The sequence below is a fragment of the Diabrotica virgifera genome, chromosome 5 (genome assembly GCF_917563875.1).
Source record: "Diabrotica virgifera virgifera chromosome 5, PGI_DIABVI_V3a".
Classification (NCBI taxonomy): Eukaryota; Metazoa; Arthropoda; class Insecta; order Coleoptera; family Chrysomelidae; genus Diabrotica; species Diabrotica virgifera.
In genome coordinates this window covers 240,186,580-240,209,472 of record NC_065447.1, presented here as the reverse complement: position 1 = coordinate 240,209,472, position 22,893 = coordinate 240,186,580, and the positions used below count along the sequence as shown (strand labels likewise).

At 31.8% G+C, this 22,893-nt stretch overlaps 1 protein-coding gene across 16 annotated transcripts in view; it reads right to left on the bottom strand.

Annotated features, from left to right (window-relative positions):
• Positions 1 to 3,062: 3,062 nt before the first annotated feature.
• Positions 3,063 to 22,893, bottom strand: part of LOC114343397 (F-actin-monooxygenase Mical) — a 228,788-nt gene continuing 208,957 nt past the window's right edge. For 12 of the 16 annotated variants that reach the window (XM_050650929.1, XM_050650931.1, XM_050650933.1 and 9 more), the window contains 3 exons: positions 22,618 to 22,893; positions 7,653 to 11,850; positions 3,063 to 6,297 (listed from right to left, as the gene is read on the bottom strand). In XM_050650929.1, coding sequence (XP_050506886.1) covers positions 22,646 to 22,893 — 248 coding nt within the window. In that variant the 3' untranslated portion in view covers positions 3,063 to 6,297; positions 7,653 to 11,850; positions 22,618 to 22,645. Of the gene's footprint in view, positions 11,851 to 22,617 lie in introns of all 16 variants that reach the window. The other 4 variants (XM_028294268.2, XM_028294317.2, XM_028294217.2 and 1 more) reach the window with 3 other exon arrangements.

The following is a 22,893-nucleotide window of genomic DNA, read 5'->3' as shown; positions in this document are numbered from 1 at the left end:
GTTGTTTGTTTTTTTCTATGATATAGCTACGGAGAAAACAGTAACTATTTTAGAAACTATCCTTTAACCTCCTTTTCCTGATATCTTTACACTTTATCTGTAACTTTTTAACATAATATTTAAAAATAGTTCAACATGCTCATTGGCCTGTAATTCTTCTGCTTTCCATCTTTTCTCATCTTTGTCACTATTTGTCCTTTATATTAAAACATGTTTTTCCTCATAAAATATGTTGATGGCATTGTGTAGCTTAGGAAGAGGAAGAAATATGGAAAAGGATAATACTTGCTAACAAAGCATACTTCTCTCTGTGGCAGGTGTTTGGATCCAAAGACATTTATAGGGAAGTACAGTTCAAAATATATAAAACCATCATACAAATTATGACATAGAAACATGGATCGTGACTGAAAAGACAAATGAACAAGACAATAAACTGTATAATACTAGAAAGATATTGAGAAGGATATTAGGACCCACCTGCGACAATATGTGGAGAATAAGGTTCGACCACCAGTTATACCAATATTATAAATAACCCTCTACAGAAAATTATGCAAAAATACAAAGGTTGCACTGGGCAGGTCACCTTATAAGAATGGATAATAACAGAACACCTAGTGGTACTGCGGCTAGTAGGAAGAGGTGGATAGACGAAGTGGGAACTAACGCTAAAGAGATCTTGAGGGTGGATGGAGAGCAGACAAAGAAAGGGAGGCCAGAGTCCAACTTGAGTTGTAACGCCTTAGGAGAGAGATATGATATTGTGATGGATAGTTCTTTCAGGACAACAGACTCGGTGAAACAACTTAAAATAAAATAAATGTATTTTTGGTATTAATATACAAATTAAAATTGTAAAATAAAACAATATCCCGTCTTCGCTCCGCCGCGCCCCCTTGGCGGACGTCTGGAAAAGAAAATTCTATTTACTACTATCGAAAGAAAATGTAATACAAGAAGCAATTACGCACCTCATTACACTTCAATCCAGTGTAACCACACATACTCTCACAATCAATAACCATACAGATTTACCCATACAACAACTCAGGATCGGAGATGGCAGCAACCGTTCACTATACGGATTTTGTTAAATTACGAGCGAAGCATCTCTTCACTACAGAGTTCCTTCGCCCAGATTGGCTTACCAGTTCACTACACTAGTTAGCCAGGGAGCCTAGAGCTTAACGCCGCAAGACCGACTGTTCTTCCTCGACTCTCTTCTTAAATACTATTTCGGCGGCCCTTCACCTGGCATCCATCGGTAGTGGAGGGAGTCTAGTGGGAGAGCGTTATATATAGAGTTGATGCGCGCTCGGTACCTTGCCGGTGATCCGCTGAGAGGCCTATCTTTACAATATATAAGCGGAACACCCCTGCTAGAGATATAAGAATTATGACTTACACTTATGTGAGAGGAATAAAACACATTAACATTTAAAGTTTCTGTCTCCCAATAGGAGGTTGGGTATCATATCAATATCTTTACTCTATCTACCGCTGCTATGAAGGTTTAAATTGAACTGCATTTAAACCAGTCTTTTTTTCAACCTCTTCCACTCTCCTTACCTTTTCCTCCCTCCCATCTCTCGCAATACTTCCCTGTTCGTTTTCTTCTGTGTCCATGCTTAATCCTTTTTTAATACCATATTTCAAAAAGCTAGCTTATCTGTGTTCTTTTTTACTGTCGATATTGTACATAGTGTTGAAAACATGTAACATCTCAGAACTCTTAGTTCTAATTTATGGTCTTTGTTGCATAGCATTCTTTCCATTTTTACAAACGAATTTCTATTCATTTCTGTGTGATCATTCATTTTTAAAATCCAAGTTCTCAGGCATTTGTATTTTTCAACCCTTTCTATCGATATATCTTACAAATTTATGTTTGTACATATGTTTTCGTTGTTATTATTATATATTTAGCCTTTCTTCATTTTATCCATATTTTTCACAGAAGCTGCTTGTCTTGTTTAATAGTAGTTGGAATTGGTCAGCAGAGCTTGCCATAGTCACGGTGTCATCTGCATATCTTTCATCTGCTGTTAACCTTCGGATAACCAAGGGGGTAAATTTGAACCCCATCGTATGTTTTTCTTTAATAAATTCCAAAGTATTTTCAATTCTCAACTCATTATTTTTTTATTTGACTTTAATATCATTCTAGATATCCTCATATTTTGAAATAAAAAATTCCCAATATTTTACGAATAAAAAATATGTTCTGAACTTGATGTTTAGTAAAATACCGTCTATTATGTGGAATTCCAAGTAGTTTTACACTGCGCGTTATCAAAATCTATTTTTAGACTGTGGTGCCTGTTATGTACGAATTATGACATTCCTGTCTACTATAGTTAGTCATTATTATTATTTCCTGGCGTATATTATTATAGTTTCTTAGTATTTTGTGTACATATAAGATATGGCCCGCATATATCTTACTGAGGCTGAGTTACAGGAAATTGTTACTGCCAGCGATTTTTATGATGATATAGATAGAAGATGAAATAGTATCAGAAAACGAGGATGTATTATTAGGTGAAGATTTAAATGTTCAAAACATTCATTCCAAGTCATTTTTTACCCCCGTTGGTCATCGGAAGGTTAATAGTTCTTCCATTAATTATTATTATTTCACTTTCGGATAATGTTTTATTTCCGCTTACAACTTTTTAACAGCAAGTGTAAATTTTGTTCTCGTCTTCCGAAGGCGCGCCGAATATAATACTATATAATATAGTAAGTATATTGAACTTAAATGAAAATATATGAATATTTATATATTGAACTATTTCAGCGACTTTCAAAACAGTACTTCCAGTTGCAACTCTGGAGTCTGAGGTCTTTCTCACCTTTAGTAGTAAATATCTTATATAGCTCTCATTTGTCATTTTATCTGTTCTAATAACGACGGAGTTGTATTTACGGACGGACAGACAGACATGGATAATTCAAGGTTTTCGCATTTTAATGCTGTAAAATGGGTGAAAACAATATAATTCATTGGTTTTCATGTTTCACGTTTAGTACTCAGTTGAGAAAAAAAAACACAAAAGTATTCAATATCGATATATTTGGCCTTAATTGCATCATAAATAATTACTTAAATACAATTTACATAAAAATCAATAACAATGGTAAAAATTGCGTATTAATAAAGAACTCAATTAAAAACCTACACCTAGGTAGTGGCTGTTCACAATTTTAAGGAACCGACAGGGACAACTGTAAATTTAAAAGTAAAAAATCATTTGGGGGACAAAACACTATAATGATGTGACATACAGTAAGTAGTGAAAAATAATTAGGGTCCTTATTTTCAGTATACTATAATCTTCTACCAATAGTAGAATAAATTTGATTTATTTTTTAGCCAAGATCACATTCTTACAATAATCACTAAAATTTCCTTTCTGTCCACTTTTTATCTCATTTTCTATTTTTTCACTTATTGTCATACTATAGAACGACGTATAGAATGCCCAGTCCATACTTGGCATTTTCCTATCAACAACAAAAACTCATTTAGGTATAATCGACTAAATAATACTCCAAGAGGCAGCGCTGAAAAATTTCTCTGAATTTACTAAAGCTAGTTATTTCACAGTTGATTACCGTGATTGTGTAGAGAAACATACTGCGGTCGGTCAAGAGAAACGTAGAACAGGTGGTACTGACAGCTTGTCAAAGTTGCTTACCTGCAGAGGTAATTAAATCCATTTACTAAGGCTGAAAATCAGTACACACATTCTAAATTGGATATAAATAAAAGTTATTATAGTCGGTCAGCTGTATGACGGGACCGAGCCGGTCGGTCGGCCGCAATGAATGTACAGGGTTATTCACTATATTTTGACCCCCTTGTAAGCTGCTTTATTTACAGAATTAGAAAAAAATGTAAAATACAAAAATTATTCGATTTTTGAATTATGATTTTTTGACATATATATCGTACTAGTGACGTCATCAATCTGGGCGTGATGACGTAGTCGACTATTTTTTTGAATAAGAATAGGGGTCGTGTGCTAGCTCATTTGAAAGGGTATCCAATTCCCTATTCAGTAATATAAACATTAACATGATTGTTTATACAGGGTGTCCAAAAAATTTTTTTGACTTATTAATTAAACAATTAAATAATGATCTTAATGTTTACATTACTGCATAGAGAATTGAATAAACTTTTAAATGAGCTAGCACACGACCCCTATTCTCATTTAAAAAAATAGTCGATTACGTCATCACGCCCAGATGGATGACGTCACTAGTACGACATATATGTCAAAAAATCATAAATAAAAAATCGAATAACTTTTGTATTTTACATTTTTTTCTAATTCTGTAAATAAAGCAGTTTACAAGGGGGTCAAAATATAGTGAATAACCCTGTACATTCATTGGGGCCGACCGACCGGCTCTGTCCTGTCATACAGCTGACCGACTATAATAACTTTTATTTATATTCAATTTGGAATGTGTGTACTGATTTTCAGCCTTAGTAAATGGATTTAATTACCTTCGTAGGGAAGCAACTTTGATACCCTCTCAGTAACCCCTGTTCTACGTTTCGCTTGACCGACCGCAGTATGTTTCTCTACACAATCACAGTAATCAACTGTGAAATAACTAGGAAAAATTTTTCAGTGCTGCCTCTCCGTCTATAAGGTGAGAGGCTGGAAAATGTATACCATATATTCAAAATTGCAGCGACTAAGTTTTCAGAAACGATGGTGATATTCAGTATCATTGAGTCTAACAATGGAGTAGGAAATATTTAATAAAAAATTGAAGCAAATCAAAGGGGTGAATACGTGTTGTGCTGTGGGTAATATGGAAGGTGAGAGATAAAGAGTGAAAAAATATAGTGATACGCATTCTGCTTGAAGACCAAACCAAATATGTTATTAGGATGAAATTCTATACTTTTTCACTCAAATCTAAGATAAATCAGAGAATAGAACAAGCGTGTTTATAGGAAGAGAAGAAAGTAGATGTGACGGAAACAGTACTTGCAAAAAATACAAGAACATGGTCGTGAAGAAAGAAAAGTATCCATATCGATACATTTATTTTATTTACATACTTTTTCAAAATTAACATATGTTCTTACTTTACCCAAAACTCCAATAAACTTTACCCCTTTTTTATTTATCTTAAATGCCTCGATAACTAAGAGCATTGGCGTGGTACAGTTGATTTCGCAATCAGATGATAGTGTAGTGTGTGTGTTGAGTAAATGTCTTGTTACTTAGTAAAGTCGACTTCATTGTCTTTACAAAAAGACACCAATTGTATCCGAATGTCTGCGGTCCCTCAGGTCAGTACCCCTTTTAAAAAGATAAATTAATTGCACATAATTATACAGCAAGATTAATTTTTAAAATTCACTTCAAAAACGTGAACGATACAGAACATTTCATAAAGAATTGATAAGTAGTAATTACTTACAAATTTGTGGGTTTTATTTTTAGAAATCAATTGATTTATCACAATTATGTTATAAACATTTACAGTTGTCTCTGCGTCTAGGACTAAAATAGTACTAATACTGTTAAATTAATTTGTTACATGACTTTTTAAATGTGATAATAATGGGAAGAAAATCAGTAACCTAGTAATTTTCACCTGGAGATCTATCAGAAAAAGTCTACGAAATACGAAACCTTCTTCAGGCAACGAAATATCATACAGCACCTGAAGAAAACACCCCAAAGCGACCAAGCCGCAACAAACAACCGCCGGAAAGGTTATGACCTCTGTATTTTGGGACCTGCAAGGAATTATTGTCATTGACTATTTGAAACATGGAGGAACAATCAATAGCTACTACTACTTAAGTTTATTTTTATTGGAACGTTTGAAGACTGAAATCGCAAAGAGAAGGCTTCATTTGTCCAAGAAAAAATTGTCTATTCACCAAGACAATGCACCGTGTCACAAGCCGATGAAAACGATCGCAAAAATGCACGAATTGGGCTTTGAGTTACTTCCATCCACCGTATAGTCCAGATCTGGCCTCAAGCGATTTCCACCTTTTTTTCGATCTAAAAAAATGCTCCTTGTAAGATATATCGCTCCGATGAGGACGAATGATTGTAGTGGCGCTTGAATGATATTATTTTGTGAATAAAGAATAATTTTTGTCCAAAAATGTTGTTTTCCTGTGTGCGATTTAGATGCAGGAATGTATTACTACACACATAGGCTTACTGATTTATTTGCGAATTCCAATTGAAACCTGCAGATTTATTTAAACATGTTTTCTGGTTAATGTGTGACTCTAATGATGCCCTTAGTAAACTACTCACTTAGAAGTGTGTATGCCAGCTTGCTCGGCTATCGAGTCCGCTGAAGCAATTCTAAAACACTCAAAATTTTAGAATTTTAAGAGTATAAAGCAAATAGAAAGATTTTATCACATTAATTTGGTTTTAGAAAGCCATTTCGTTATTGATCAAGTTTTAATAAGAGCAGTACTGATATCAGTTAAAGTTGTTGGACGGAAAGAAAGTCTGTTCAATTCTGGATGTGGTTGATAAAGTAAGAAAGACTGTTCGATATAAAAGGTGACAATATTGGCAGTTGATTAAAATCAGACAGTTTTCAGAAGAAATCTAGTATAAGTAGTATTGCCCTGCGCTAGAATTGAAAATTAAGATTTTCTTAGCACTGAACATTGAAATCAGTGAGGAAAACTGTCTCTAACCACAAAAGACACAATCTATGGTAATTACAAAAGCCCGGCAGCACCAAGAAAGCAAAACAATATATGGAGAACAAATTAAAAAAGTTGAAAAGTATTGTAACAAAAGAATGAATCACCGACCGTAAGTAGCAGTTCCAAACGGTTCCGTCTCGAGAACATTCTGGCGAAAGCACGATATACGTGGAATTTATAGAGAAAGACGTGCGGTATGTGGAAGGTCACTCAATAGCTAGAGGTGGCGAAGTCTGGAATTATCGAGAATAACGTTATTTTGTATTTAAACAAATTGCGGTATTAGGAGAGTTTAGTTTAAGCTAGAGTTTGTAAAAGAAAACTTGTATAAATAAATAATTAATAAAGTCGTATATAAATAAGAACGCTCGATGTATTACAGTATAAATATGTGGGTACAATAATTTTTGAAAATAATGAGTACATAGAAGAGATTAAAGCAAGAACAGTACAGGCAAGAAATGCTTTCAACAAACTGAAAAAAGTATTCTGTAGCAGGGACATTACAATTTCTTTGAAGATAAGACTTCTGAGACACTACGTGTTCTCCACATTATTTTATGGGTTGGAAGCTTGGACATTAAAGATGTTTTGGACAGATTAGAAGCCTTCGGGTTATGGGCCTATAGAAGGATATTAAGATTAAGTTGGGAGGGTAGTCACGAAGGTCGAGGTGTTGAGAAGAATAAAGAGGTTTTGAATATAATTCAATTTAGAAAACTGCAATATCTGGGACATGTTATGAGGGGCGAGCGTTATAAATTGTTGCAATTAATAATACAGGGAAGAAGGAGTCGTGGAAGAAGATGGAGCTCCTGGTTAAACAATTTGAGAGCTTGGTGTAAGTGAAAGTGCGAATTGCCAAGATGGATACTTTCTTAGAGGAGATAGCACATGAAGAAGAAAAGTATTATACAAAGGGTATGACCTGAAACGACGCCCAAACCAAAACCACTAAGCCAGATTTTCCTTCCCGTAGAATTGATTCAAACACAAAAATTGCTTCTAAATATAAAATGACAGAAGCAAATCAGTGACTAATGACTAATTTCTTATACAATGTTAATATCGACATGAGCAATAAATATAAATACAAAGAGAAAGAAATAATTGCATTAAATACATACATATTTTACATGTTTTAACATGGATTGTACAATTACGTCACAATTCAGTTTTTCTTCTTTAGGTATGTCGATGAAGACTATGAATTAGGCCAGTACGAGTTGTTTATATATTTAATTATAACGCCATAAATTATAAGTATCAAAATATACAATAATATATAAAAAAAGCGACAAAAGTCAGCATTTGTCTTATTTAGTTTGAACACATTCTTATAATAATTACGTATTTGAAAATCAGCGATGTAAAGAGGTCAACTTTTACAATGAACAAGTATGAATTTTTAAGTGAACGCGTTTTTGTTGAACGATTTTTGAAAGTGTGATGTATTTGGGTTTTATATCGGTAAAAAAACGTTATTTTACCAATATCTTGCATTTCCCATTGATCATCAGACTCTTCGATTGCAGAAACTATATTTTTATAAGGTGAGCCAGAATAGGAATAGACCTAAACTACTGTGTGTGCTAGCAGATTTCAAATTACGGCACAGAACGCTCAGTTGATCGAGAATCGCTTAGCTGTTTATGTGGATAACTTCACTTTAAAAGCGATTCGCGACGTTGACAAGTTTTGTGTAAAATCTCAATTTTTAATAATTTTTACTAATAATGATTTTGAATATGATAATCGTTCATTCAATCTAAAAATGACCCAACAGTATAAGTGAAAAATAATTTGAGAGTTTTGGGTTGCTTCTTCGGGAGTTTCTGTGTATAGAATCAAAAATATTGCAAAGGGGAGTCTCGAAATTACAGCAGTAAATATATCCGGTTTTTTCACTCCTAAGAGGCGGAAAAATCTTCAAAAATATAATACAAACAAATTGAAGAAGGTCTGTTAAGAACGGCAGATTATTAGTTTTCATATAACTGAAAAACAAGTATCCACTGTAAATAAAATTTATAAAAGATTTGTTGACATGAATTTTGTCAACTACAAGAAGTGGTTAGAAGAAAAATTGTTAAGTAGTCTACCTCCCAACAGTATCATCGTAATGGACAATGCACCTTATCATAAAGCTTAAGAGGATACAGCACCAACATTTGCAACTCCAAAGAGTGAAAATATTGGCTAAAAGTTAGAAATATTATTTTTTCTGCCTACATGCTTAGACCAGAGATATGGTCTGTATAATTGGCTGTTGATTCCATTATTAGAAATAACAGAATGACGTATTAAGGCTCCCACCATATCATCCAGATTTAAACCCGATAGAGCTTGTTTAGGCATTGCTAATACACTAATGTTGGAATACAAAATGTAGACTTCACTTTTGTTTCTGTTAAAAAAATGTCAGATTAGTTCTTTGAAATGTTTTCCGTAGAAGAGTCGAAACCAATTATATTGTAGACAAACTAAAAATTATTGAGGGTGATTTCATTTCAAAGGAGCCATTATTTGATGCTGCCATAGAATCTTATATTACAGTCGAACCCGCTTATTAGAGTACCGGTTATAGGAATATCCCGGTTTAAGGAATAGAAATTTGAATCCCAAAACGTTTCCATTTACTCCTTAATAAATTAATAAATTTATCCGCTTATAGGAATACGTCTTAATGAATTAATACCGCTTAATCGAATATTATTCAAGTGGAGGAACAACTTTTTATTCACATTTTCCAAAAAAATTAAAATTATGTCTGGTTTATTATATTTATTTTTCAGATAATAAATACTTTATTACGCACCAGTTGGACCCTTTTACGAAATACAACAGGCCATAAAATACCTACTTTTACTTGTCTCACGAAACTTGTAAAAATTTCTATTGCGACCCACCTCGTTGCAGTTATAAATTTTATTGGTTAATGATTTATTGACTTCGACAACACAATGGCACACAAGAATAGAAATGTTTTCTTAGTTATTGATAACCGCCCTGTCCATAAACCCGACATGAGTTTGAATATTTTAACAATCCGTTTTTTGCCTGCCAATTCATCAAAACACAGAATTCGACAAAATAAAGGACGAATATTTTTAAGAGTTGTTTCTTTTGGCGATAATTTATCGGATTTCGAAGATACTGAAGATTTAGAACAAAACAATGAAACCACCCAACTCAATATTAAAGCGAAAGATGACGCAAAAGATATTTAGAACAAAACAATGAAACCACCCAACTCAATATTAAAGCGAAACATGACGCAAAAGATGAAGTTTTTTTCGATTTTGTGGATATTCCATCGAATATGGCAAGTCCTAACCGTTTGTAATATTATAAGAAGATTTCTGGAGGGCCAATTCAATGTAATTTTTTCTAATTTGTATAACTTAGATTTTTCAAAAAAAAATGAGAAGTAATTTTGGCGTATGCATATATACATGTCTACATATTGCACACATTTCTTGTTTATTAATGGATTTATGCACAGAAAATGTAATTTGGTTTTTAATAAAATAAGTTACACTGCTGTATCATTGACATAAAAGGACCTAAAACCATATAAATATAATGTAAATGTAGGTACATACATAGTATGTACTATTATTATGTAGGTCTATTCAGTAGGTATACTTATTTCTACCAGCCATCAATGATCGGTTATTAGAATATCCCGGTTATAGGAATATTTTTGCTTGGCACGAAGGATATTCCAATAAGCGGGTTCGACTGTATTAATTTAGGTGAAGATTCTGATATCAAAGTTATATTCTCAGGTGACACTGACGGCAGACGATGGGAATTACAGTACTCAGATCGAAAAAACCATGGCAACCCTGTAATTTAAGCCCCAAATGAATTCTGCATCCATCTTCTAGTTTGCGTGCAGCTGATGTCTATTGCTATTCTGGGCGTAGTGTACTGTTGTATAATGTTTTGTTTCTCCGCCAACATTAGTGAATAATTAGGAAGTAATTTTTAATTATAGTAAGCAAAAAAACTCTTTGAGGTAGAAACACTTGCTCCGTGTGTGTTTTACACATATTATATTACGAGTGGCAGAATGATTGTTTTATAATTATGTCCAAGAAAATATATAGATTACCATAGATTTCAAAACTGGCAGTGTCCACAAAAAATGCGTGCTCCAATGAACTTTCACACCCTTTCTGCTTTAACACGTTCCCTGCCACGTTGGTCCCATGGGACCAACACCTTTTTAAATGTTTGTTATGCTGCTGGCGCATATTAATGTGCAAATCTCACACTAAAAGACCAACGTGGTCTAAAAGGTATGTATGTAAGAATGACTTCTTAAATATACATTAATTTTGACGAAATAACCAAATGGCAAGGCTTTTTATACAAAAAACTGCAGCATATATGACCCGTAGAGGCATATACGAAAATATATCTGACAGGGTATGTGTTACGGAACATTTTGAGTACTAGGAAGCAAACATTTTGTTGAACTTTTATCTTGATAAGTAGACACGTGTAGAATGCATATCGTAGATTCTTTCATGTCTATTATTTATCGGTCTGCATGCCTCACAAATTGTAGAAGGCTCAAATTAAGAGTTGTTACCAAAAAGCTTTCTGGCCGAAGAGATCTATAGTACTTCTGTCATTTAGATTTCTCTTTATCGTTCCTTTTGTTTTCCCCTTTACATACTAAGTGACAGTAAAATATTTAAACTAATTAAACGAGGAATAGGGAAATATTCTGCACAAGGCCGAATTCACATCTTCAACAATCAATAAAAATAATTAAATTAATTTATCACCAGATTCTTGTACAAAAAATTTGTCATCTCTTACTAAAGTTACGTGCTTATTAAAAATATGAATAACATTTATAAATTCCATTTCCGCTTCTGCTGGTAGACACTCTATGAAACACTATACGCATACAAAAATATCACCCTTTTTTACTTTATGCTTACCTACAATATATAAAAATAAATAAAACAGTTTAGAATGTTAAAAGTTACAAATAAAATTATATCTTTTATTAAAATCTTCAATGCTCCGGCGAAGTTTTTATTGGAGTTAGTTTTAATCCCTTAGCAAGCATCTGTTCTTCTAGGTCTTTGTCTTCATTTGAATATCTGAAAAATTCACATTTTATTAGTCAGTATACAAACTAAAGTTAAGGGATGCAATACTAAAAGCGAGAAAACAATGTATCCAACATCAAGATAATATCTGAAATTGAGTTTAAACATACAGGGGGCGGCATAAGTGCGACTAAGTCTAATTACATACTCATTTGTCGTAAGAGATACGAAAAAATTTATTTGAGTAATAGTTGGGGGGCACAAATAGGAATACTTAAAAATATTTTCAAATATACAGATTCACCTATATTTACACTTTTACAGGGTGTAACAAACTTATCTTTTTTAAGGAACACCCTGTATATTTTTACATTTTTAGATTGTTCTCGTTTTTGCAATTTTATAAGAGGTAGTTTAAAACATATTTACGTTTTTTATCCATTAATTAATTAACATTTTGTAGAATTTGGAGATTCGACATCAAAAAATATATTTATGTTAAAACGATTTTTAATATAAACTTACGTGCATAGAAATCAGCCCACTTAAAAATTTGGTCATTTTTGATGCCTCATATTTCCTAAACCTGGTGGCCGATTTAAGTGATTTTTTGAACATGTTATAGCCTGATTCTTTAGCAATACCACTGTAGTAGTATTGTTGGTAAACAGGTAAATTTTAATTTATACCGGGTGTAAAAATTAAACTGTGTTTTTTTCTCAAAGTTCGCATCACCCTGTGGAATAGTCTAGCATTTACAAAATACTAAAATTAAAACCCAACTATAGCGTCAGGTTTTCTTAACATTCTGTTTTTTGATTTATTCGTTTATCTTGGATAATAAAAAAGTTAGGTATTTTAACGACTAGACATGTTCTTCATCAATACACGCTGTGTCTAAATAAATGTGACAAACTTTAAGGGGTAATTCTGCATGAAAAAATAATGACAGTTGGCTTTATAAACGTATGTCTGCAAATGTTTCGTTTCCGAGATACGGAATGTTGATTTTTTTTTACAAACTGACGATTTATTTTATTGCTTTAAAACCAGTTGAGATATGCCAATTAAATTTAGTGGGTTTGAAGTAGTAGTTATTGCACATTTTTTGACATACAACTAAGAAATTAATATTAACCATTAGCGCGCATGCGTGTAATATGACCGATCATATTACCCGTATGCACGCTAATGGTAAATATAAAATTCTTAATTTTATTTAAAAAAATCCACAATAACTATCTCTTAAAACCTACCAAATTCCATTTGCATATATCAACTGGTTTTAAAGCAATAAATAAATCGTCAGCTTGTAAAAAAAATTCAACATCCCGTATCTCGGAAACGAAACATTCGCGGACATATGTTTATAAAGCCAACTGTCATTATTTTTCATGCAGAATTACCCCTTAAGGTTTGTCACACTTATTTAAAAACACCGTGTATTGATGAAGAGCATAATATGTCTAGTTGTTAAAGTACCTAAATTTTAAAATTATCCAACATAAACGAATGGATAAAAAAAAGAATGTGTGTGTACTTTGTACGCACGTAAGAAGTTATACTTCGATTATATGATTATATGATTATAAACGAAATTAATATACTTTTTATTTATATTTTATTTAAATATTAAACTAATTTATACTTACTACTTCTCAAACATTTTTATTAAAATAGTGTCAAAAATTAAAATAATAAAAGAATAAAACACACACAAACACATTAAAAATGCCACAAATGATTTCTGAACATTAATTGTCGGAAAATTTTTTAACTAAATACGTATTTTCTGAAAATAAAATTATATAATAAATATACTTACAATCATAAAATGTATAAAAAAAATAAAAAAATAAAAGTTTCTATTGGGATTCGAACTAACTTATCAGTTGGTATTGGCGTTGTATTGGGGTTCATTCGCATTAAACGCTTCGCCACGGAGACAACGTATCATTATGTGCGAAGATCGACTAACTAAACGGATTAAACTTTTGACATTTTTGAATTACATAAATTATTTTGATTTTGAATTGAAATGATTTAGAATTGAAAAAATACAACAAAACAGAGTAGGAAAACAATATATTAGGTGAATATTGATAGAAATTTTGATGGTAATCAAATTATGTAAATAAAAGTATTATATACTATGTATTTTGGTAGGTTCAAATAGGTAGGTACCTATGATACATTTACAATTATTACGTACCTGTTGCTTTAAAAACTATTTAAAAGTCACTACAATTATAAACTTTTTTGTTTCTGTCCTCACAACAATAAAACTAATATATTATACATTCGTTTACCTTCATATTGAACAATTATTTATTATTGACAGATCATTTCAACACCCAATTAGAGCCCGTACTACGACTAATACCATACTGTCGGTGTGCGCATGCGCGCAGATCAATATAAATTCACCCTCAATCTCAATCGCGCCTAAAGAAGTATAAATTCAAAAACAGAATGTTAAGAAAACCTAAGGCTATAGTTGGGTTTTAATGCCAGTATTTTATAAATGCTAAAATATTCCACAGGGTGATGCGAACTTTGAGAAAAAAACACAGTTTGATTGGTACACTCGGTATACAATGAAAATTTACCTGTTTAGCAACAGTATTATTACAGTGATATTGTTAAAGGATGAGGCTATAACATGTTCAAAAAATTACTTAAATCGGCCAACAGGTTTAGGAAATATGATACATCAAAAATGACCAAATTTTTAAGTGGGCCTGTGGGCTGTATCTTAGTATTGTAATGAAATGATATTTTAGTATACTTTATTATTTCTTACGAATTTCCTATACCTAACTGCTTCAATTTGAGTTATTCGTGATTTTGTGGGCAAAACATTAATTGCAGCAACAACTACCGTTGAAACTTTTTTTAGGTTGGCCGTGAAAATATTTAGTCTTCCTGTGAGTCTTATTATGGCCAGCTGGGGCTGCCGATTCTTTTCTGTCGGGCGTTTTTGAAAAATCCTAAATCATCGGTTGGCTAGGTATGAGATCAGCTTCGTCATGGCTTCACTGTATCCGTAATTTTTAAATTTTTTAGATGAGTCCTTTATACCACACTCTATCGAAAGCTTTGCTTAAGTCAAGAAAGCTGCTCCTGTATAGTTTATCGTTAAATCCGGCTGCATTTTTATGTGAAAACGGTTTTAAACTGCTCAATTTACTTTATTTTTTTGGACGAAAGAACGAGAATCGACGCAATAATCATGTAATAAAATTTGAAGATGAAAGAGATGGTCATAACACAAACCAAAGTTACACAGATTATTTTGAAGATTCCAAATTTGATCGACAATTAGTTAAAAAAAACCTTATTATGCCCAACCTTTCCCTAAACGAAACCATATCTAAGAAAAAGTAATCGAAAACGACTGCAAACAAAGTAGCATGATGAGCTAAAAATGGACTTCGAGACTAAACTGTATAAGAAAAACAGAATAGAAACAATTAGAGAATCATGAAGAAGACTTCCAACTCTGGACGCACGACGACAAAGAGAGCGAAAATAGATAGCTCTACCTAACTTGTCTACTCTTATAAAGTGGGAAATTTATTCATAAATCCTGTCATCTGAGTTTCTAGATCTTTTACCAATATCTAATGAGGCCCAACATAGGTCAAAACATAGCATGTTGACAACATAAAAACGATTTTTTGAGAGAAAGAATATGCCTTCATACTTTCTGGTGTACAATATGCCGCCCTCTATAATCGTAGGTTATTTCTAAAAATCAAAATAACCTGGAACTGAAAGCAAAAATCTTTTGAAACTTTGTTAAAAATAAGCATAAATGTTTTTAAGCTTTGTTCAAATTAAGCATACGCATTTATAAATAATAAGTGTAACTACCTTTACCTTCCAACAAATATTACACACATAAGAGGCAAGCAACTTATGGCGAACACAGTAAAGACATCACTAAAAAACTAAAACAGTACCATAATTATGCCATTAGTAAACTTAAGTATATTTCAAAAACTGTACTGTTGTTGTTGTTTATTTGAGTTTATATGTTGTTTTGTTTATATGTTTAAACTGTAATGTTTTCAGAAAACATGACATAATATTGTGTTACGTTTTTACTTATTTTATTTTTAACTTGATTGTAATTTAAAACACTCAATTTATTAGTCTTTAATAATTAATGTATTATATTCACTAAAACATTTTATTAAAACATACAATTAATATCAAATTATTTTGTACAATTTATTTTACATTTATAAATAACGCGCACTTGACATCGAGATCATGACTGAGTCCGTTCAACACAAGTCATTATTTTATACTAGTCCGGTTCTGAATCGAGAAGCTCATTCTAAACGAGAACGATGTGGACCTCAAGCCGGCTTCGCGTTACAAATTATTAGCAGGTGTATTCGCTTGGAGCCGTGTAGTCTGAAGGAGGAAATAGCAAAAAGGTGGTCACAAACAAAGAAGAAAATATTACTCTTTCAGCAATACAATACACGATATCAAACCAAGACCACGATTCATGAATTGCATTTCGAAATTCTTTCACTTACATCGTATTCTTCGGCTCTCAGTGACTGATAGCTGTTTATTTTCTTTATAAAAATGCTCAGGGAACGAGGTTTATAAAAAAAACATCAAATTGTTAGATAAACGATAACTCTAATACTACTTCGCTTTGAGGTATTAACTCTTAAACTAGTGAGTTAGACATAACAAGAAACTGTTACTGTACCAGAATTATTTGCGGCCTAAGATTTAAAACAGACACGGGGCAATGTGTCATGGCGTAACATTCAAACGAATCGTGATCTTGCGCCATTATGGCGCACTTTTTATGGCCGGCACTTTTGTAGCTGTCCAATAAGGGGATGGGTACTTATTTTCGGCTGCAATGTTATTCAAATGGGGATTCATTTTTTTCGAATCCTGAGAAAACTAATAAGTATTTTTGAAAAATTTAAACGCAGAATGAAAAATTACGTTCTTACCGAGGGCCGAAAGTCCCAGAAGACTTATTTATATAATGTTTATCTTAATAAATTACAGGGGTGAAAAACTAAGAGAAAATGTAGTGTGATTTTTAATTTCAAATATCTCATTCAAAAGAAACTTTTTATTTATTCTAAGGGACTTTCGGCCCTCGATAATAATTTAGTCTTTCATTCTGCGTTTAAATTTTTTAAACATATTTATTAGTTTTTTCAAAATTCGAAAAAAATGGACACCAGTCCGTGGTGATATTTTCCAAATCGAACATTCGCTATATTTGTCATACAACGTACTGAGTCAAATAGAATATGATGGCAAGACAGCGACAGTTTTAAATATTTGACATGGCATCGGGAATATTTTGAGTTGTTGATTAAATAATATTGATAGTGTATTTGATAAATAATTGATTTAAGACGTGAAATTAATAAAAAAATATTTATTGTTTATTATTTATGGAAGATCCAAGAAGAGAATACACCAAGATATATTCTGTGATCCAAGTATTTTGTTGTTAAAGATGTTTAGAATTGTAAACGTTCCATAGTAACAATATATTATTAAAAAATCACTTTATCACTTTTCCTCTTTTCTCGATTGAGTATTAGTTTTTGTTGTACAGTATATAAATTATTACATTCACTGAATATATAGTTAGTGAAAGAATTATCATATTAATTAACCGAATTAATAATTTAAGCAATTATACAATAACAGTTATCCAAGAACATTCAAAAGCCATCTCTTTAAAGTTAATGATGACATTGTCAAGTAGAATGCCATTCTAGTCATATCCATACCAGTGTGAATTTTACTACACGTAATTTGCCGTGTAAAGACAGAAAAAGTAGGGATAGCCGTAAAATATATGCTAATTATGTACCGATGGCCTTATAGTCCAGGGTAATAAGGATTTTCTCGGGACACTCAAAGATCCAGGTAGCTGACTACTTTTTTAGTTATTGTAGAGTTATAAGAAGAAAACCTACCTGTTTCCTGCCTAGAGTTCGCGTCCGTTTTTTAATTATTAACAATTTAGTGCAAAAATCGCGATTTTTTCGATATTTTGCACTCCATTCAAAAACTAAATAGCTGACATAAAATTACAAACTTCAGTTTTTTAGAACATTGAAAACTTCAAAATGCCGATTTTTGAAAGTTAAAAAGTTAATTTGTTGCTACGAAAACTGCAAAATAAGTGAAAATCGTTATTTGTTAATAACTTTTACGAAAACTACCTTAGAACTTTAGAGTTTCACCCAAAGTTGGATATTGGGGTACTTAACAAACCCTCAAAATTTGAGACCGATCCATTAATTAATTTAAGAGTTATTCTATTTGTTTATCCCAGAGACCTTAATTTTGCAATAACATAAGACAGAAAATAATAAAGATAGAGCAATTCTGAGTATGCCAAATGAAAGTAGAAGAGCGATAGTATCAGAATGTATTAAAAAAAGATAAAAAAATAATTAACACAGTCAAAAATCCTAGTGCCAAATTTTTAAAATTTTGTAGTTTATAAAAATTTAGAATAACTTTAAAAATGTTGTCCGTAGAAACAATCTTTTTATATATTCGAAGATAGTATTTTAAGGTGAAACAGTAGCGATCAACAGGTAGCGAAAACGCGTTCCAAGATTGCGGCTGTAATTTTGAATATTATTTCGAGATATTTGGCACACGTATTCGTAATATAATAAAGAATGGCGGTACAGAGCCCAATTTGAAAAATATATTAATATGTGGAAATTACTCTGTAATTAAATACAATATTAAAAAAACGAGCCTGCGCCGCCATTAACAAGAACAAAAAAATACACTTTCTTCAAATAAACTTTTTATCCGATGCCTAGATTTTGTGTCATTTTGGAACTACTAATGAAATAAAAAATTTTAGTAGTTCCAAAATGACACAAAATCTAGGCATCGGATAAAAAAGTTTATTTGAAGAGAGTGTATTTTTTTGTTCTTCTTAATGGCGGTACAGGCTCGTTTTTTTAATATTGTATTTAATTACAGAGTAATCTCCACATATTAATATATTTTTCAAATTGGGCTCTGTACCGCCATTCTTTATTAGATTACGAATACATGTGCCAAATATCTCGAAAAATATTCAAAATTACAGCCGCAATCTTGGAACGCGTTTTTTGCTACCTGTTGATCGCTACTGTTTCCTCTTAACACGAATTTTCAAATAAAAAAATTTAGCCTGGACTCATTTGGGACAAAGTTAGTCATATTTTTTTTAATTCACAGCTAATTGGTTTATAATAATTAAGGAATCTCATTAATGCGATTTTAAAGAATGGGATTTGTATTTTTTCTTAAAAAATTTGCACAAATATTATATCTTCACAGCACCCTCTACGATTTTTCGAAAATGTAGTGCAAACGATTACTAGGGGGAACCTACAAATCCAGCGAGTTAAAATACCGAAAAAGCAATTTCAAACGAATATAATTTGCTGAATCTCCGGATCAACTCAATGGATTTTGATCTGTCTTTTTTTTAATTGGTATGTAATTTTTACGTACATTACAAATATGCAATTTGTTTATAAATTTATTAATTAATTTGTTTAAACAATTTTTGAAAAAATATTTTTTTTACAAAAATCTATTTTTTTAATCATAGTATCATTAATGATCACAGAAAAAGTTAGTACACTTTAATAAATAAATGATTTTTATTAGATAATTATTTATTGAAGATAATTTATTTATTAAAGTATACCTTAACTTTTTCTGTGATTAATAGGGATAGTATGATTAAATGCATCGATTTTTGGGAAAAAATTATTTTTTCAAAAATTGTTTAAACAGATTAGACTGTTTATTAATTAATAAATGTCTAGACAAATTGCATATTTGTAATGTACAGAAAAATTACATACAAATTAAAAAAAGAACGATCAAAATATATTCAGTAGATCCCGGGATATAGAAAATGATAGTAGTTTTAAGTTCCTTTTTTTAGTTTTTGAACTCATGCATTTGTCGGCTCCCAGCTGCCCCTTCACTTACCAGGACTAGTCACCAATTGAACTACATTTTTAAAAATTAGTGTAAAATACCAGCTTTTCTAATATGTAAAATGAGTTTTTCTACGGACAATATTTTTAAAGTTATTCTAAATGTTTTTACAAAATTTCACAAATTTGGCATTAGGATTTATGACTATATTAGATAATTATTTTATCGTTTTTAGTACATTTTGCTAGTATCAGTTTTCTACTTTCATTTGGCATACGCAAAATTACCCTATCTTCATTATTTTCTGTCTTATGTTATTGCAAAATAAAGGTATCTGGGATAAACAATTAGAATAACTCTTAAACTAATTAATGATCAGTCTCAAATTTTGAGGGTGTGTTGAGTACCCCAATACCCAACTTTGGGTGAAACACAGTGGCGGTTTATGCATTGGGCGCTTGGGGCGGGCGCCCACGGGCCCGGGCCCCGAAGGGGCCCGTAGGGACCGGTCTTTTTATTAATAAATAAGTAAACTCCGCTAAATAATCTACATATTTTCCAAAATAGAAAAAGCGACGACAAAGGAAAACTCAATGGAGGCAAAGAAAAGAGAGATTGGCTAATATACGACGCAAGTGCTAAAGCTGTTTATTGTTACCCGTGCAAATTATTTTCAATTGAAAAATAGTTTAACTGATTTTGGATGGACCCACTGGTAACATTTGAATAGTTTGCTCAAATCTCAGGAAGAAAGTAAATTTTATCTGAACTTTATGGTTACATTAATAACAAGATCATCAATAATTATGACGCTGCCTTGAAAGAGCAAGTAGAACACCAAGCTGACTATTGGATAAACGTCCTAAGAAGAGTTGTTGTCACTGCTAAATTACTTGCTTCTCAAGGACTAGCTTTCCGTTGATCCAATGACGATTTAACGAGTCGTCGTAAAGGAAATTGTATACTAGGCTAAATTTGACTACTTCTTAGCTGAGCATTTACAACGGAATGCGAATAAATGAAAGGGTTCAGTTAGCTATTTGTCTCACCAAATTTGCAATGAATTATTGGAAGTAATAAAATCAAAACTTGTAGAAATTTTGACGCTGTAAATGCTTTAGTTAAAAACTAGGGATCCATCAAACCTATTTTTTCCAGTTAAGCAATAATAGAGACGAAAAATTAGCAATTAAAAAAGAAACCAAGACATTGCAGAATAAAATGGATACCTTTGAGACAGCTCCATTAACAGTGATTTGAACAAAAACTTTGGAACGAGTTAATGCAACAAGCAAAACGTGAACGTGAAGAACCTGTGGACCTGTGTCAATTGGAGTAGAATTAATGACACCTATTTTGAGATTTGTTGCAGACGTAAGAAATATGATAAGCGAAATTTAATAGAAGCCAAAAATATTTTTTACGAAGACGACGATATTTCAAGCATATTCTCTGTTCTCAAAGAACAAAGAAGGGAAAAACATTTTTCAATGAAGCAGGTGAAAGTGAAACAATTAAAGGGGCAAGAAAGATTTGGAATTGAAGTATGTATTTAATGTTATAGCCAGTATAATAACTCAAGTTCTTTTAAAGAGAATTAAATGCTACAAAGATGTTACATCAGCTGTTAGATGTTTTTCTACGCTAGATAAAGAAGCAGACAATTAATACTTTATGTGTGAAATATAAAAAAGATGTTGATGAAACCAAAGAGAACTTGCATAATGAAATTACTCATTCTATAACATTATGCAAAAAGTTAAATAAACATTTATAAAATTTGGTGTCATCCAGGATGTAAAGATTGTAAGGGCAACAATTCCCAATATTTTACCTTTACTGCAAGTTTATTTCACGATATCAACTTCTAATGCGTCAGGCAAGCGGTCTTTTCAGTTTTAAAAAGAATAAAAATATATTTAATGCGAAATTGGGCTCAAGAAAATCTAGACGCATATCACTATTGTATTATAGAAAATGAAGACCTGGAGCAACTGAATTGTGATAGTATTATATGACAGATTGCTAATGCCTAGTAAAAAAATGATCTAATTTTTGTCATAAGTATGTATTTTTTAGAATATATTTTTTTGTTCGTCATGTGTTGTTTTGTGTAAACTGTTTTTTTTTTATATTTTTAAATGTATTTGTGGAATATTTTTTACGTTTCCGATTCTTTTACATCGATTTTACAATAAGTACAGGTGTTTTCTTGTTAAGAAACTGACAACGAATAGAAATTAAGGGGGCCCCTAAATATTCAGCGCCCAGGGCCCGAAGTTAGGTTAAACCGGCACTGGTGAAACACTAAAGTTCTAAGGTAGTTTTAGTAAAAGTTATTAACAAATAACGATTTTCACTTATTTCTCTGTTTGCGTAGCAACAAATTAACTTTTTAACTTTAAAAAATCAGCATTTTGAAGATTTTTTAATCTTCTAAAAAATTTAATCTTGTAATTTTACGTCAACTATATAGCTTTTGAATGGGGTGCAAAAATCGAAAAAATCGCGATTTTTGCACTAAATTGTTAATAATTAAAAAACGGACACGAACTCTAGGTAGGAAACAGGTAGGTTTTCATCCTATAGATGAGAGACATTCGTTGACCTGTCTGCTTATGAAATTGTAACTACACGGTTCTCTAACGAGATAGGGTTATACCGAAACATGTAAGATCCCATTGATACCGATTTATGTACAGAGAATTTAACGAATTGTACTCTTGTATGTAACACACATTTTGTATTTTCTGAAAAATTTTTCAGTACAGTACAGCTTTAGAAATACATTCTATCGAAATCAAAAATGCTTCCGCCTAAATCCTTCATAATTTATAAATGGCTTACCTCTTGTTAGAAAGTAAATTGGTAAATACTAAAAGTCTACTGAAAATAAAATAACGACCCAAAATAAATAAGATAGAACTAAAATAAAGCATGCTGAAGTAATAAGTTTCTTTGCATCTATATCTACTATGTCTGACTGGTTAATATTATCTGAAGAGAACCTTAATCTGTCTTCTTCGATCTCTGATATAAGAGAATCTCGTTTTTCAACTATTTCTATCATTTCGTTAATGATACTTTCTTCTGTCTCAACGTCCTCTTTAGTTTTTGGTTTAT